The sequence below is a fragment of the Mesocricetus auratus genome, unplaced genomic scaffold (assembly GCF_017639785.1).
Source record: "Mesocricetus auratus isolate SY011 unplaced genomic scaffold, BCM_Maur_2.0 Super-Scaffold_100007, whole genome shotgun sequence".
Classification (NCBI taxonomy): domain Eukaryota; kingdom Metazoa; phylum Chordata; class Mammalia; order Rodentia; family Cricetidae; genus Mesocricetus; species Mesocricetus auratus.
The window spans coordinates 96,597,470-96,614,484 of NW_024429191.1; the positions used below are offsets into that span (position 1 = coordinate 96,597,470).

General features: G+C 48.9%; 1 protein-coding gene across 1 annotated transcript in view; it reads left to right on the forward strand.

Annotated features, from left to right (window-relative positions):
• Positions 1-17,015, forward strand: part of Rptor (regulatory associated protein of MTOR complex 1) — a 231,918-nt gene that overhangs the window by 112,236 nt on the left and 102,667 nt on the right. Inside the window, exon 6 of the mRNA XM_040750158.1 lies at positions 2,812-2,987. Coding sequence (XP_040606092.1) covers positions 2,812-2,987 — 176 coding nt within the window. The remainder of the gene's footprint in view (positions 1-2,811; positions 2,988-17,015) is intronic.

Genomic DNA, 17,015 nt, shown 5'->3' on the forward strand with positions numbered 1-17,015 from the left:
CTGGAAACCAAATTCCTGTGCAGAGCTATGGCCTTTTCTCTCTACTTTAGCTCATACAGCCAGAACCCAGAACTTTATTTTACACATGATCTTGCCTTCCTTCTCTGTGCCTTAAGAAAACTTTGGCAACATTATTCAAGCTGCTGAATTCTGAACTGTACATTTGAGTTCCCATGTGGCTGGGGGTACGGCTTAGCCTTAGAGTGCCTGCCTAGCACGTGTAATGCCCTTGGTTTCATCCCAGTAATGCAAAAAATAAGGTATTTTTTATTAAATGACTTACATTATTTTCCAGTTATGTATACAAGTGTCTGAATTTTGGCTTTGGGCTTAATATTTCTATAGTGCAGAGGGTTATTGGTAAAATATGCTTTTGATACTCACTGGTGGAGGAATTGAAGATGCCAAAACTGCTGTTATGGACAATGAGATATTAACATTGTTTATCTAGGGCAAGCACAGCTGTGTGGATTTGCTGTCAGAGGTGCAGGGCAAGGTGCTTATGATCTTGGTGTCAGGTGCCATGGCTACATTGAGGGACTATAACAGCAATTCTCAACCTGTGGGTCTTAAACACCCTGGGGTGGTCTCGTGTCAGATATATACATTGTGATTCATAGCAGTAGCAAAATTAGTTACGAAGTAGCAATGTGAATAATTTTATGGCTGGGGATCACTGCATCATATAAAACTGTTCTAAAAGGTCGCAGCATCAAGAAAGTTGAGAACCACTGTTCCAAAAAACAACTGGCTAAGAAAAGTCCTAAAACCAGATAAGAGCAGGTAGCCATACTGATATGTAGTTGAGTCTGGCCTTAAACTCACAGCGGTCCTCCTGTGTCACTCAGCCTCTTGTTCTATGAAGTCCATTTCCTAATTGCTGGAGTTCTTTTTAAATGGAGATAAAATTTAGCTCATAAGGATGGTGGCAGAAGCCTGGTTGTGGCAGCACTTGGGAGGCAGAGGCAGGTGGATCTCTGTGAGTTCAAGACCAGCCTGGTCTACAGAGTGAGTTCCAGGACAGCCTCCAAAGCTACAGAGAAACCCTGTCTTGAAAAACAAACAGCAGAATGGTTGAAGACGGGATGAGCAGCGAATGTAAGTGTGCACTGAGGAGTGTGAGACCCTACAGCCGAAAGGGATGTGGTCAGTAAGGACTGAGCATGCCTGTGGGACTCAGGACACCTCCCTGACTCTCCCCACCCTCCCCAGTGCGACCCTGTTCTGGGCTCCGCTGTGGTGTCTTGTCTCATGTAATTTATAATACAAACTAAGAAGCCGATTAGCTGACAACCTAGAAGCACAGGAGGCTGAGGGATCCTTGCTCTAGTGGTTCCTACAAGTAAATTAAAGTGCACCAGGTTGAAGGTTCCTTTGGGCATTCAAGTTCACCAACTTTGAGATGGAACCAGGATGGGCTGGGTTAATCTCCATAGTAGTTTTTCATGGCCAGATCATGGGCATGGTGACTACTGAGAACCTGCAGTCTCTCTCTGTCTCTCTGTCTCTCTGTCTCTCTCCTCTTCGCTTCTCTCTCCTCCCTCCCTCTCCCTCTCTCTCCCTCTCCGCCCCCCCTTATCTCAGGTACCTGTGTGCTGTGCAGGCCCTCCCTTTGTGCCCTGTGGTCTGTCTCCCTAGAGCTGCAGCTTGGGGCCTGCCCTCCTGGGGCTCCAGGGATTTCTCTTCCTCTCCATCTGTACCATAGTGCTTGTTTAAGGCAAGCCATTGCTCACAGCTGCTCTGCTCCTGAGCTGGAGCACTGTGGAAAGCAAAACCATTCTGGACTCCAGGAGCACTGTGGGTCAGGACAGCGTCGTGCACAGGCTGCCCCCCTCATCACATTAGCAGGCCTTACTTACTGGCCAAATATGGGACTCACACATGTCATTATTTCTGAAAATGGCAGCAGAGCCTGCAACTGATCAAACTCTGTCACATGAATGTACGTATGCAGCAGAGGCAGGAGCCACAGTGCACACGAGATGTGGTTGCATCCCGTGTGTCATGCATGTTTAGATGGCTGCTGCTGCTTTGGTGGCACAGCAAGGCACAGAGCTCTCTGACACTGTGTGAGCCGGTCATATATCAGCCAGTCCTGTCACTCGCCATTGTTTGAATGCACTAAATTATTTATGAAAAGATTTTCACTTTGGCAACAAAACATAGAGCCTCATCCCTGTGCAACCCTAGAATTCAGGAGGAAGAGGCAGGAAAAGTCAGGGCCAGCCTGGTAGGCATAGCAAGTTGACACTTACCCAAACAAACTTGGTTTAAGTCAGAAAAAAAGAGGTGCGCATTATTGAAGTCTACAGTAATTTTTCCTTTAAACCTTTCTTCCCAGCTTCCTTGCAGTATGACCTCATCAAATGTCACTGAAGGAAATAGCATACTTTCTCTGCCCTAAAGGGGCCATGCTTAAATCTATCCAAACCCTTTATAAAATAAGTACATGTTTATTTGTTGTAGAGAAGTCAGGCATACAGGGAAAGTCATTACCCTAACCTGCCTTACTGTGTGGCTTGTTGTTATTGATGTTACATACCTCTGGTCATCTTCCATGCTATGAAGCCCTCCAAAGTAGCGTAATGATTGATTAGGGACGGAATGTTCAACGTAAACAGGTTACCTTGAGAGATTGGGCAGGGTGTATGTGAGCATTGACACCATCATGGGGTATGGAGGGGCCTTAACAGAGGGAAGGTTTGTCAAGGGTAGAGCCATGTTCCCTCGGTGCTGCGTCTTCCTTGTCGATGCCCAATGTTCCCTCCTGGAGTGTCAGCTAAACTCCTGTCTTTCTGTGCCCTCCTGTAGGTAGCTGCAATTAACCCAAACCACCCGCTTGCCCAGATGCCCTTGCCCCCGTCCATGAAAAACTGCATCCAGCTGGCAGCCTGTGAGGCCCACGAGCTCCTGCCCATGATCCCCGACCTCCCAGCCGACCTGTTCACATCCTGCCTCACCACTCCCATCAAGATTGCTCTGCGCTGGTAAGTGTCTGTAGTCCAGGTCCCCATCCCAAGGCATTATCCTGGTCACAGCAGTGTGCCTGTGTTCTGATGTCTCAGGACCTGGTATCTGCCTGGGTCTAGTCTGCGGGCGGGTGGATCTGGTCACATGCAGTTTGCTCCTTGTGCACATCTCTGTTTACTAAGGGGGTGAGTAGCCATAGGAAGTACTAAGATCACTAAGATCACCAAGACTTACCAGTAAGTCCTTTGTATAGGGGAGGAGGAAGGCAGCCATGACAGAAGTCACTACAGTTGTTGCTTGAAGTATGGTGTCTGAGTTAATTCACAACAGTGAAAAGACCCCTTTACCACCACGCTTTTCTGAGTCCTGGTCCTGGGGAGTACAAGGAAATGACTCAGCCTGCATTTGAGAGAACCATGACTGCTTGCACTCTTAGCAAGTGGTGTGTATCCAACTTGCCATACTGCACTACTGGCCTTCCGTACCAACTTTCAGTTACTTGCAAAGCATGTATGCAGCAGAAGTCTCACGACCATCTGAAGGGGTGGGATGAGAGCCACACAGCTGTGTGAGATACCTGCCGGTGTCTTCCTCATGCCACTTGGTAGCCCAGACACACCGGTTCCTGGCCGTTCCTCCAAACTCAGAGAAACTGTACAGAGGTGTAGACCTGGCGTTGTGATAGCAATGTGGTCATCCCGGGACGACCTGGGACAGGTGGCTTCAAAGTGGCCTCACTGCTCCCTTCTCATCCAGTGCAGAGCATCCCAGGGTGTGAGGTCAGCTCGTGCAGCACATCTTTCTGGATTTGTTTGTTTGTTGTTGATGGGGGTGCTGCCATGGCCTGAAAAATGTCCACCAACTGTGTACCTGGATCTAAGCCTGGGCATTCTCTGTTGCACCCAGTGGCACAGCCTTCCATGACTGAACTAGAAGCCCAAGGAGCACAGCACCCACCAAACCTACCTGTGTTGAAAGAGGCAGAGGCCTAGTTAAGAAAATGAATGCAGGTGTAGCTTTCATAAGGGAGGAGATATGTAAGTTTGCAGATAGCTAGAAGCAGCATAAGAAAGAGGGGCCAAGGGACCCGAGGGAAAGGAAATGGTTCTGCCTAGTTTGAAATGAAAGGTAGCGCAGGCGAGACTTCTGTCAGGAATACTGCCGAGAGCCGGAGGGAAGACTCGCTGGGAACAGGGGTCAGCTTTCCAGGGGAGGCAGGAGTGTCAGGACCGTGGGACTCTGACGCTGTCCCTGCACCAGATTGAACTTGTTCATGACAGACTGACTATGCTTCACTCCGACTCCATGCCTTTGGGTTCATGCCACACCCGCTGGTCCTGAGGGAGGCCAGGCTGAGCACTGTGGGCTGGATACAGAAAGACATGTTACCCCTGCCACCTGATCTTTCAGCAGGGGAGAGGGTACGTGGCCTGAAAGGTTCTTCTTAATAGGTGCTTAATGCATGACAGAGAAAATGTGAACATTTCAAGATAATTCATGGCCATGGCCTGAGTAGATTCATGGCACTGAACAGGCTTTCCCTACGCAAACCACATGTCATTGCTTAGATGTCTGACATCCTTTTTGGACTGAGGAAATAATTAACTATTTAAAAGTAAGGATTACGCTTTAGTAGGAAGCCTAGTTAAAAAAAACAAGTTACTACAGCTATCATAACATGGACAGTGGTCCTCAGCCACTGCCTGAGCACCTGTGATGGCTCAGATGGACGGATCTTCTACCCAAGTGAGACCTGAATGGAATGTTGCCTGAGCTCTGGTGCTCTGGTGGCAGCAGGTGAAACATGAGACTCACTGCAAGTTTTAAAACTCATTTGTCTTCTAAGGGAAAAGGGGGTATTTTTTTTTCATGTGGTACTTACCCATGCCCATGTTTTTAGAATTAGGATTTTTTTCATTTTAAAGTCAATTTTATATTTTTTAAATAATAATTGAGTTCATCTTTTGAGAGAATTAATGAAATGTATAAGACGGGAAGGAATACCATGATTTTATGTTCACAGGACAGCGAGTGTCATCTTTGTAGCTTTCTATGCTGACCCTCACAGACTCCCATCACCCCCATGTCACTCCATGTTTCCACAGTCTGCAGTCTGGGGCTTTAGGGCTAGATAAAGGTCGGCCAGTGCAGAGTGGCTCTCATGCAGTAAGAGCCAGGAAGGATCCAGGGACAGGATGTAAACAGATGAGCCCGGCAGCGCTTCGGTAAAACAGTGTGTACAGAAATAATCACTGGGTAGTTTGATGTGTAAACCATGGTTTGCCAGTTCCTGCTGCAGAAATGTGGAACACAGGATCTGGCTGAAAATGACAGCTGTATCATCTATGAGGCAAACAACCTAGGAAAAATAATCTCAGGACCTCCCTCCCTCCCTCCCTCCCTCTCCTTCCCCCTTGTTCCCTGGATAATACTGAAATCTACTGTCTTCATTATATAAGGGAAGTTGCTAAAGAATGCTAATGTGCTTTATAGATGCAGCTGAGCCCCGTATGAAGCGTGCTTGTGTCTGTTGGCAGGTGTGTTGATGAGTCTTAGTTGATGAAGAAGTACTTATTGGAAGGCATTTTTCTGATATTTTATTCTGTTTTGCCTTAGTCTTGTATTCAGGGCTGATTTCAGTAATTCTTAAGTGATCAGTTGTAATGTTCTCTGTAAGTAATTGCCTCACCCCGCCCCATTACATCAGTGTGTTTCTCCTGTGGCTCTTTTCTATTTCTGGTTTTATTGAGTAGCTTGATACCATTTTGAATTAATTATGGACATATTTCTGTGCTGCTGGAAGGTCTAACTCCCAGATAGTCTGTTTGCACTGAGACCAGCTGAAGAGATTGATGCCTTTTACAGCAGGCAGCATACAGTTCTGTGTTAATGAAAATGACACCATTATTTTAGATTGGAGTGAGGTCCATTTAAACCACTGACTTTCTGGAGTTAAGTGCTAACTGTGCAGTGTTGAAGATATATGCAGCAGGGGAAGTTCTGCTCCATTCACCCTGGCATGGACCCTGTGTAGATCTCTTTGCCATTGTGTATCATCTCAGACGCTGTGGTGACACTTCATGTTGTATAGGACTTGCTGCTACAAATGCGGGTGCTGTGGTTTTGGTAGTAACAGACAGTCTGTTCCCTGAGAGGTCTTCTGAAATTCAGCAGCTCTGTGAGAAAACAGACGTCCTGTGTCCCCACTAAGTGCTTTGATCTTGTTTGGGTTCTGTGGTGTCCGAATGAGAATGGCCGCTATAGGCTCTTACGTTTGAATACTTCCTCCACAGTTGGTGGAATTGTTTAGGAAGGGTTAGAAGGGGTCTTGTTGGAGGGGTTATATCACTCTGGGTGGGTTCTGAGGTTTCAAAAGTTCCCATTTAGCTCTATTTGCAATGCAATTGTGATTTTAGATGTGAGCTCTCAGCTACTACTCCAGTGCCATGCTTGCCACACTCCTTACCATGCTGGTCATGGTGTTTAGGTCATAGCAATTCTGAATTAACACAGAGGGGAGAGTGGAGGTGGTGGTGGTATGGTGGAGTTTTGTGTGTGTGTGTGTGTGTGTGCGCACACGCTCACCCACTATAAGAATTGGTGAGATTCCCCCTGGAGCAGGAATTTCAGATGGTGTGAACCATGTGACATGGGTGCTGAGATTGAATTCTGGTCTTCTGGAAGAGCTGTGTATGTTCTTTACCACTGAGTGAGCCATCTCTCTAACCCTCTTGTTTAGATTCTCTGAGAGAGGGGGTGGGGAGACAGAGGGAGGGAGGGAGGGAGGGAGGGAGGGAGGGAGGGAGGGAGGGAGGGAGGGAGGGAGAGAGAGAGAGAGAGAGAGAGAGAGAGAGAGAGAGAGAGAGAGAGAGAGAGATCCTTGCATGCCAGAGACTGAGAGGCAGAAGGATTGCTGAGTACACCTTAGCCTGGAGTTTGGCTGACCAACCGTGCAGCGTTGTGAAGAGTGTGACCTGCAGTCTTCCTGTGAAGAATTAGCTTCACTGTCTAAAAACCAGCTATCTTCTGGCCCTACACAGATCCCAGCTGGCTTTTGAGTGTCCCGGGAGCCACAGTTTTTTGCATGCCCACTCAGAGGGTGTTTCTCTCGCCCTTAGAGTCCCAGTCTCCACTCGATTCAGTTGAGATGGACTAGGGGCGGGGATGGTGAGGAGCAGGCTGAGATGCTTGTCCCTGACTGCATCCACTCTCTCTCGCCTTGGTTCATTCGGCTGCTTTGCCTCAGAAAGAGCATTGGTTGAGAAAGCAAATGTTATGGGTGTAAAGGACTTAGAAAACAGGAAAAAGAGAAGATGAGTTGCCATTGTAGAGATAGCTCTGGGAGAGTAAGAGAAAAGGAAAAAGCAAGAGGAGAGAAAGATGTGCGTTGTGAAGACCCCTCCCAAAGAAACCAGATGTATCTCACCACGCTAGAGATGGCCAGCTCTGTGGCGGGTAGGGCCGGGTGAGCATGCAGAAGAATATAGGAAGAAACAGACAGATAAGCGTGGACCCTAGAAAATGCAGTCTGATGGCAGTGTGATCTCTTGAGACAAAAGTGAAAATGAGTGGCACAGTACTCATCAAGACAGAAAATACAAAGGTGAAAGCCACAGGACTGAGCAGATAAACAGCAGCCAGCAGAGGCTGGAGTCATAGACTCCAGCGTGGCATTGAAGGTGGCAAAGGAGTAAGAAGTCAGGAGGGTACAATTGTCTTGACAGTGTGACCATGGCACATAAGGTGAGGACTAAGCCAGGAGCAAGTTCAGACCATTCCAGATAGACAGAAGCACAGAGGGCACAGCCAGGACAGTTAGGAAGGGCTCAGTGTTTTAAGACTCAGTATAGAGCTGCCATCACGTGACAGTGATGCCTCGTGCCTACTGCAGATTGGTTTTGCACTAAGAAGCCTAAATACTTTGATGAGGAAGGACTATGCACCCTTAGTTATAGCTTGCAGAAAAAAAAAACTCTGCCTTTACTCTGTATGCAAAACAAAACTGGAAACCAAGATGACATGATGTCATTCTCAAATGTGACACCAGCAGCACACCTGCCTCCCTTTAAACTGAGATCGTTGGAACAGGTGCTGCTAACAGATGCCTCCCCGACCCCCGCTCCCACTCCAAGACCAATTGCACTACCACACGTTGTAAAGATTACCTTGGGTTTCTATTATGTTAAAGTCTGGAAGACTAGCTGTGATCAGATGAAACAGAGTCGTTGGGGTCATGCACACATGCATGTAACTGCCTCAGATGGCATGAGGGCGACAGAACATCCTCTGTGGGAGCTACAGAAGTGTAGTAGTCCCTGCTGCAAAGTGCAGTCTTAAACTAGTATATTTTATTGTATGCAAATTATACCTCCTTAAAGTTGATTTAAGTATTTTTAAATGTAAAATGTTGAGTAAAAAAATAAGAAACAGTATTAGATTTATAGCACAGTACTTTTTATAAATTAAACACAAATATATACAGTAGCAGACATTTAAGTGTATGTGTATATCTGAGTGAAAACACAGACGGACACATGTTGGAGATGTGGATCGGGGCATAGGAGAATGCTCTCTGATTTGAGACTTGGGGGATCAGTACAGGGCCTGGGGGCATAGGGGGCAAGGCACAAACAGAGGAGGTGGCCTGGACTGTGGACAGTTTTCCTGGCCACTCACATATGTGAAACAGTAGAACAATAGCAGCATGGAAGCCAATTAGTAATGGCTGGGCTTTCACTGTTTCAAGTAGTGACTACACTGACCCAGTTTTAGGCACCCAGGTCCTTTGCAAAGCATGCTGTTCCCCACAAAGATACGCAGTGAGGGATGTCTGTACACACAGGACGGCTGGCTTTGGTCTCTGGTCCTGACTTGAAGCTTGTCTGTGCTGTAATTCTCTTTTGGCTCACTCTCCTCTCCTGTCAGTCTAGCATGGAAACCTTATCAGCAGTGCTCTCAGCTTATTGCGTCTGGAGTCTTTGTCAGGGTCGACTGTACCAGCCCCTGGGGTTGTGTATGAGGTTGACTGAAGGGCAGCGTGTGGACAGAACACACTTTCAACGTAAGTGTGTTCAGAAGAGAATTACGGTTGCATGCCGTTCAGCTCTCAGTGGGGTTCTCACAGTACCGCAATAGTGATGTGATTCCAGGAACTTTGCTCTCTCTCTGCCTCTCCGTCCTCCTCACTGGCATCAGACAATGGTAGGAGAGCAATTAACTGTCTGCTGTTAGGATACCAGCCATCATGACCTTGTTTCACATTGGTTCTGGTCTTTGTTGGAAACTGTGCTTGGGAAGCATCTATGGAGCAATTGCTTCTGGGAGACTTGTGTCTTCAGGCTGCGCCTCTGGGCATTTTAATGTCAGTTGACTGCTTGTCTGTTTATGTGTCTGTAGTGTGCCTAGAACTAAAGCTTTTGATTGGTGATATTGCCATGTTTCATTAAAGCTTGTTGGTCCACACAGCTGTGTGTGTAATAGTGGACACGCATGAGCTCTGTCAGCCCGTGGTGCTACTTTGGGGTGGTGATTGTAGAAGCTGTTCCATTCCCTTTCACCTGCATTGCAATGAGGTGCCTCTCAGGTGACATTGTTAGCATGCCCAGTCTGTGCTGCCAGGTAAGACCTGTGCAGATGGTGGCACAGCACTGCGTGGTTGTTTTAACGTTCTGAGTGATGCTGGGGACAATCAGCCTGTGTTCCTGACTTCTTGCTGTTCACGCTACTGCTGTCCGTTTTCATGACACAGGAGAGGCTTCGGTAGGCTTCAGAGTCCCTTCTGTCACTCCCTTGCCCCTAGTGGCTGGGTTACTACAGTGAGCACAGGCTCTTGACTTTTGTTAACTTTTGTCTTCAGGGTTAGCAACATTGCAGATAGCCTTGTGCATGTACAGATGGTAAGGGTTTATGAGTCCAAGTGGCTGTCTTCTGGGAACAGTGTCTTACAGGGAGAGGGACAAGCTTCCATCAGTGCTTTGACAAGAAGAAGGGGATGGAGCAGATGGGACCTCCTGTGATGGATGAGGTTTCACTGGAAGGAGCAGGTGCAGGAACGAATTCTCCATAGATCCTCCTGTCCTCCTTAGTGGATAGAGACAGCCTCGTGCAGCAGGGCCTTTGATAGGACAGAGATGGTCCCCAGGATGCGAGAGACAGGATGAGGCAGTGTGACAGTTATCATATAGAGTAACTAAAGTATATCACATGTATGCCCTTGTATGTTCGCCTGCTGCCCCTCCATACAAGACAGGTGATGTGATGGCTGTCCAGCTTGAGGCGGGAATCCCAGGTGAAAGTACCAGCAGACTCTGTCTGGGGAGGGTGTGAGCAGGCACAGAGGATCTACTGCAGATCTCTCCTATCAGAGATGGTGGCATTGCCATTAGTGAGGAGGCCACCTGCTTTACAGCTCTGATGTCATGTCGCAGCTTCTCCACAGGTTGTCACCAGCGCCCCCAGAGGCCGGCTGGAGGCTCTTCAGGTAAGCGGTGCTGCCATCAGGGCTGACTTAGTGGGCTGCATCTCCAGCTCAGATTTTGATGTGTGTGCCAAGATGGAGCAGTATATTCTGTGAGTGCACAGAGAAGCGATCGTGTAAAGCATCTCTTCCTTTTATGGATCGCGTTTCTTTTCTCACTCCCATGAAGATTGTTAGCCTCGGGGCTTGTTGGAAGGCACCTCCCTTTCGTTTGGTCTGGGCCTATCCCTCCTTCCACGGTAAGCCACTGTGGCTAACCGTGCTGGCCAACTGCTGCTGGCCAGAATTGGAATTGAACTCTTGGAGTGCTGTGGCCTCTGCCAGCTGGATTCTGCTGTGTGGTGCTGGTTCCTTTAATGTTCCATTGTATGGCAAAGCTCTCCTCAGGCCATTAGCTGCTTCTGGTGGCCAGGACGGTAGCCCTGCCCCTGCATGGTGCTCTCTTGCTGTACATGCTCCCTTGCTTGTCCTCCTGTCCCAAGAAGGGAACCCTGATTGGTGGTGTGGCTCTCTGAGAAAGCTCTCTGTCCATTCTTCCCCTCCAGCGAGTCAGTTTCTCTGTGAGGATGATAATGCTTCTCAGCAGTAGAGAGGCAGTGCAGCTGTCCAGGGAGTACTGTCAAATGGAAGATGTGAGGTCTGTGTCAGCCTGTGCGTATTATTGCATAATACACTGTCATTTGCAAGGTACTTCCCCCATGGTTTCACTGCGTCTTTGCCACGTAAGTTGGGATGCAGGAGCATGTGATTGATTGGGAACCAGGTGTTAATGTGCAGCCTGCCTTACAGCTGAGCCCACTGGCTGCCCACCCCTGCCTGCTTTCTCCAGTTGCCTGCTGCAGCCTCCCCACAGCCAGCAGCTGTTCTTCCTAGAGCTCCCAGGCCTCTCACTGTGGCCTGAGCACGCTGCCCCTCACAGTGCTGTGATACAGCTTGTCCTGAGGACCTGTTTGCAGGGGACCACAAAATGCGAGGATCAGACGCAGCATCTGTCTTCAAGATATTAGCCCTCCCTTTCTCTTCCCCTCTGCCATGGAAAGCTTTTAAGCCATTCTCTGAAATGCGGCTGGATATCCTCCATCTCTCCCTCACACACTTGGCGCACTGTCCCTTTGTCCAATCTTTACACCTGTCCTCCGTGGGGTACATCTTCCCTTTCTTGCTTGCCTACACCATTCCTTCCAGCAGACAGGGAGCCCTGCTTCAAGCAGCAGAAGCTCAGTCTCATGTTAGTTCTCAGAGATGGGGTGGATTTTCAGGTGGGGCCAGGCGGGGTGATACTATAGCAAACCGTTTTCCTGTCTTTGTCTGTGACATTTATTTTTGTGGACATGGTGTGTATACTCCTGCAAACCTTTTCTCCTGTCTCCTTATTTTTGTGGACAGGGTGTGTATACCCCTGGTGCACATGTCAAGGACAGCTTGTGGCAGTTAAGCTCCATGTGGATCCTGGGGATCAAACCGAATTCTCCAGCTTGGTCACAGGTGTCTCCGGCCTCTTCTCCCTCCTCCATTCTGCTTCCTTGGGCTCTGTTCTCTGGCACTTGGTGCATCTTGAGCAGTTTGTTGCTGAAAACCAGACTGGGATAGAGTAGGAATAGATGTGATAGACAGAAAATCTAGGATCAGGTGGGCTGTGCTTGCTCTACTGCACAGCTTGGAAACTTTTATTACGTTCAGTAGTCCTTAGCTAGTCTCAGTGAGAGGTCTCTAGGGGAGCAGTCTCAGGTTGCAGTCACAGCAGAAGGAAAATGTGGTTGCTGGATGTTGCACACACTGTCAGCATCCACACAGGGACCGGATGAAGGCTTCGCCAGTTCCTATGGGTCTGATGCATTGGGGTCCGTGACACTTGCTCATGCCACCAATGTGTATTCACTCAGGAGGATTCAGCTTCTTACACGTTCATTCAAGGGTCCCTTTGCTCCCCGTGGGCTTCCTTCCCTCCTGTCACCTCTGCTCAAGGCCCCTCATTTACTCCTTCTCAGAGAAGTCCCTGCTCCTCCAGCTGAGCATCAATCCCTTTACCACAAGCAAGGCCTGGGGCTGTGTGAGAAGAGACCACAGACACGCTTCACTCTGCAGCTCCAGTGGTCCACACGCACGTGCCATTGTGGGGCTCCCTGTCCCTCACTCACTGCAGTCTCCTGCAAGCTAGCAATGGAGGAGAGATGAAAGGATGAGCTCAGTCTCCGCGGTCCTGTCATGTTGTCTGTCCTTCCTGCCCACACATTATGAAACTCAACTACACGGAACTCCCATTCCTCTGTAATGGCCTTCCAGGTTTCCAGGCTGAAGATGACCACTCTTTATTATTACCTGGTACTTTATTTTCAAGTTTAGTACTCCATCATATTTATAGATAGAATTATTTAAGCATTTGCCCAGTAGTATAAAATTGCAGTGTTTCCTATTGACAAGGCTCCTGCTCCTCTTCCCAAAGCACAGCCCTTCTCCTTGTTCTGAGTTATTCTCCACATGTGCTTCCAGGACAGGACTAACATGTCAGGGAGTATAACTCTGGGCCTGTGTTGCTCCTGGCTGGAAGGCCGAATTGCCCCATATCACGTGTACAGATAGGTCATTTCAGCACACTCTGGCCTTATTTTCAAAGAGGAAGTGTCCCATCACAGGTGTGATAAACAGATTCGATTCTGTGGGCCATACATGATAAGAAGTTTTGTGGGTCACGGTGTATAAGTCACTGTGAGAATCGTCTGCCCTTTCCTACCAGTGGGCTATCTGCTTCCGGAAGCCTCTGTACTTAGTGGGGCACACCTGAGGCTGAAGCCACAGACCAGGAGCACAGCCAAAGGTAACTTTACCAGCCTTCCCACCTGCTACACACGAGCACTCCCAGCCAAGAGCTCTTGTTTGTCCAGTGTGAACCCGCTGCTGCCACTGGAGGACCTAGACTCGTGTCCATGTCTGTTGATCCATGGCTGCTGTGGGTAGCTAGCTGTCTGATAAAAGTTTTCTTTGCCTCTGGCTGGACTTCCCATCTGCTTCTGTTAAGGCAGTGTGCTCATGGTCGTAAAGCCGTCTGGTACCTACCAACTGCATGATTGATGAATGATCCATTCAGAAGATGTTAACCCTGTGTTAGAGACACTGGTGTTCAGATGTGTTCTGGGCACTAGATGGGATGGCAAGAGAGGAATGTGTGTCAAGTCAGAGGTGGGTCCCAGCCTCAGCACTCGGGAGGTTCCTTGTAGACAAGGCCTATTACATTAGCAAAAGAAGGGAGAGCAATCTGTCTGCGTCTCCTAACCTGACCTTTGCAAGTACTGACCCTTCCCTGTACATGGGGAGGGAGTGTGTGGTTCCAGCCTGCTTCAGATTCCTCCCAGCCAGTTTCTTTTCTCACTTGAACTTGGGTGAGAATCAGCCTTGGCTCTGGGCCACTAGTCGTGCAGCAGCTTCAGAGCTCTGTGGTGGCATCATCTCAGCCCCTGTATTAGGGACCCCTTGTGCTCTGCTGCTCTCAGCTTGCCTCTGGCCAGTATTACCTGGGGTCAGGCCTCTCTTGGCTGCCACTGAATGGTAAGAGGTGGAAACACAGGCTGCTTGGTGTTCTGTCTGCTTTGTTCAGGTGATCTCCAACCTCATGCCTGTGACAATCCTAGAAGAACTTTGAGTAACACTTCTAAATACAGGAAGAACAGATCAGGTGGGAAAGGAAAGGCTATGAGGAGGTAGATGATGGTACCCATGTCTGTGTGTGAACACTGTGGGGTCTGTGCCTGTCTGCTGTTGACTCTGTGTTCTTTCTAACAGTGATGTGATTTCCAGGGGATGGTAGCTGCCACCGCATGGCCATTTCCCATCAGTACGCAGTCAGGAAGTATTGTCCTGCAAGGGGTGGGGAGTGGAGCATGGGCTCGCCTTTAATCAGAAAGCAGAGGCAGAGGATCTCTGTGAGTTCAAGGACTGCCAGGGCTACACAGAGAAACTATCTTGAATGCCCCCAGTTTTATATGCATACACACATGTACAAGTGTGTGTGTGTGTGTGTGTGTGTGTGTGTGTGTGTGTGTGTAAGTGTAAGCACAAGCACATGTAAATGTCTGTATCTTCAAAGTTTTAGGACAGGCTCCAAAGCTACCCAGAGACACCCTATCTCAAAAAACGAAAACAGACAAAAAGAAGAAACCCTGCCCTAAATGAGAGGGTATGAGGATCAGAGCCGACGTGTGCATTTCCTACAATCGTCTGCACCCATGCACAGGATGCATGTGCTCCATGTGCCGTTTACTACGTATGAGTTGGATGAGGAGCAAGGAGCCTGAAGCTGGGGGCAGTTCTGGGAAGGGTGTCTTCTGTTTTGTCATGCGGGAGCGTGCCGCCAGGCACGATGTGTTCAAAATTTCCTCCCCAGAAGAAGGCGCCTCCTTGGGAAGGGGCGTTGCTTTCTTCTCACAAGTCAGCTGCAGCTGCTGACAGCCTAAGGGAGGACATGTTTGAAAGTCTGCACCCTGAAGATGGAGAAGCTTTGTGCAGTAGATGGCCCTTATGGTTTTCCTCTGCCAGCTTCCTGAGCTCTGCCTTTTCTTTCTGTCCGAGGGCAGGTTTCAACCATTAGAAATAGTGCTGAGAAAATGCTAAAATGATGGCCAATGTGATGTCTCACGGGCGGGCAGCACCTTGCTGGCTGCCGCTTCCCCGCCCCTGTGTCTCTTACCGAAAGGAAAGTATTGGCTCAGGACCCTCAAAACCAAATTCCCAGCACCAAGGAGATTTATTTACCCAGAGGGACAAAGACGAGATAGAGGACAAAGGAGAAGGGGAAGGGAGCAAGGGAAAGGGGGAAGGGGTATTTGTCCCAGAAGGACAAAGGACTGTCTCTGGATAGAGAGGAGACAGATGTTAAACGTAGGAAAATGCTGGTTTATAAAGGTAAAGGAGGAAACCCTGTGTCAGGATGAGGTGTTTGATTTAATTTTAATTGGGCATGTTAATTAGGTGAGCCTAATTAACTTCAGTACTTTGATAGCTGGACCTCCTGAGGGTCAGCCTCAGGAGGAGGAAGTGTCCAAATGAGGGAATGGACCTTGGTGACAGCTTCAGGAATATAATCTTCTAATGGGTTTTAGCAAGGCAGAGGGGATGGCAGAGAAGGTAAGACCTGCCAGAGCAGAGCCGTGCTCTTCACACTGGCCGGAGTCCTTCACTTACTGACCAGAAGATTCCTTTTTCTTAATCCCAGCACTCGGGAGGCAGAGGCAGGCGGATCTCTGTGAGTTCGAGACCAGCCTGGACTACCAAGGGAGTTCCAGGACAGCCTCCAAAGCCACAGAGAAACCCTGTCTCGAAAAACAAACAAAAAAAAGGATTCATTTTTCTTCTGGCTCACCTGGTTCTACACCTGAGATAGCAGGTTCCTTCCTACGTGTGTCTAGTCCTGGCTATCGGCCTAGAAACTGCCTGTGGAAGCCATTCTATACAGTCAAAGGGGAAAGTAAGAGCAGCTTAGAGATCTTTCCTGGTGGGTCATACTCTGTACCTCACATTGGCCTAGCACTCACGGTGCAACCCAGGCTGCCAGTTGCTTCAACCGAGAGCTTGGCTTACAGGAGTAACCCACCCTATCCAGCTGGCTGGCACCGTCTGTTTATTTACCTGCTCAGCTGCTGTGTCTGGGTCTCTTGCGTACAGGTTTGTCTTATGCACTTCTTATGTGCCTAGTGTCCTAGGTCCCCTGCAACTCGCCATTACAGGGTTGGTGAGCGCGAGTCGAGCCTGGGACCTCTGGAGAGCAGCCAGTGAGTGCTCTTAGCCATCTCTCCACCTAGGCTCTACTTTTGAGTCTGTAATTAGACATTGTGTTGGTGTGAGGGTCCAGAGACACATGCTACTCTGCTATCCTCAGCAGCCTCAAGAGTTTCCCTTGGGTGAGGAGACAGGAAAAGGTGGAAAGTGACAGGCCATACACCTCAGAGTGTGGCTTTGAGCAGCTCCAAGTAAGACACGCCCAAGTGTGGCAATGCTGCAGGCTCTTGAGACTCAGACACCAGACCCAGCATTAGGCACACATGCCGCATATATCTCTGAGGTTGCTAAGGAGCCTTCTGTTTCTTTTCTCTTTTATTTGATATGTGAGGTGGCTCTGGTAATGCCTTGGGTAGAATTATAATCTGACAAGGTGACATTAGGAGCCACAAGGTCTGCGCAAGGTGCTTAGCGATGTCCTTTCCTCGTAAGGGGGTTTCTAGTGATGTTCCTAACAAATGTCTGGATTGCAGCTGGCGAGGTCACCGACCTCAGCAGCTGGCGATCATGCTGCAGCATTTGCGGCTCTGTTGGTGGCTCCAGCTGGACTTAAAGTGGGGGCTCCTTCCCTGCTCCTGTCCCCAGTTTCCCTGCCTTTCCATCTGCACAGCTCTGTAGCAGTGTCTCTGTGAGGGTTACAGAGGAGAGCTTCAGAGCGCAGAGACACAGACCAAACATGAATCAGAGCTCCTTGTGTGGCAGAAAATAGAAAGGGCTTGGTTAGCCTCGGGTCACTTGTGGTGTGAGGATTAAAGCGGGCCGGAACCTGATGGCTGGTGGCAGGCTGCAGCTGGCCTGC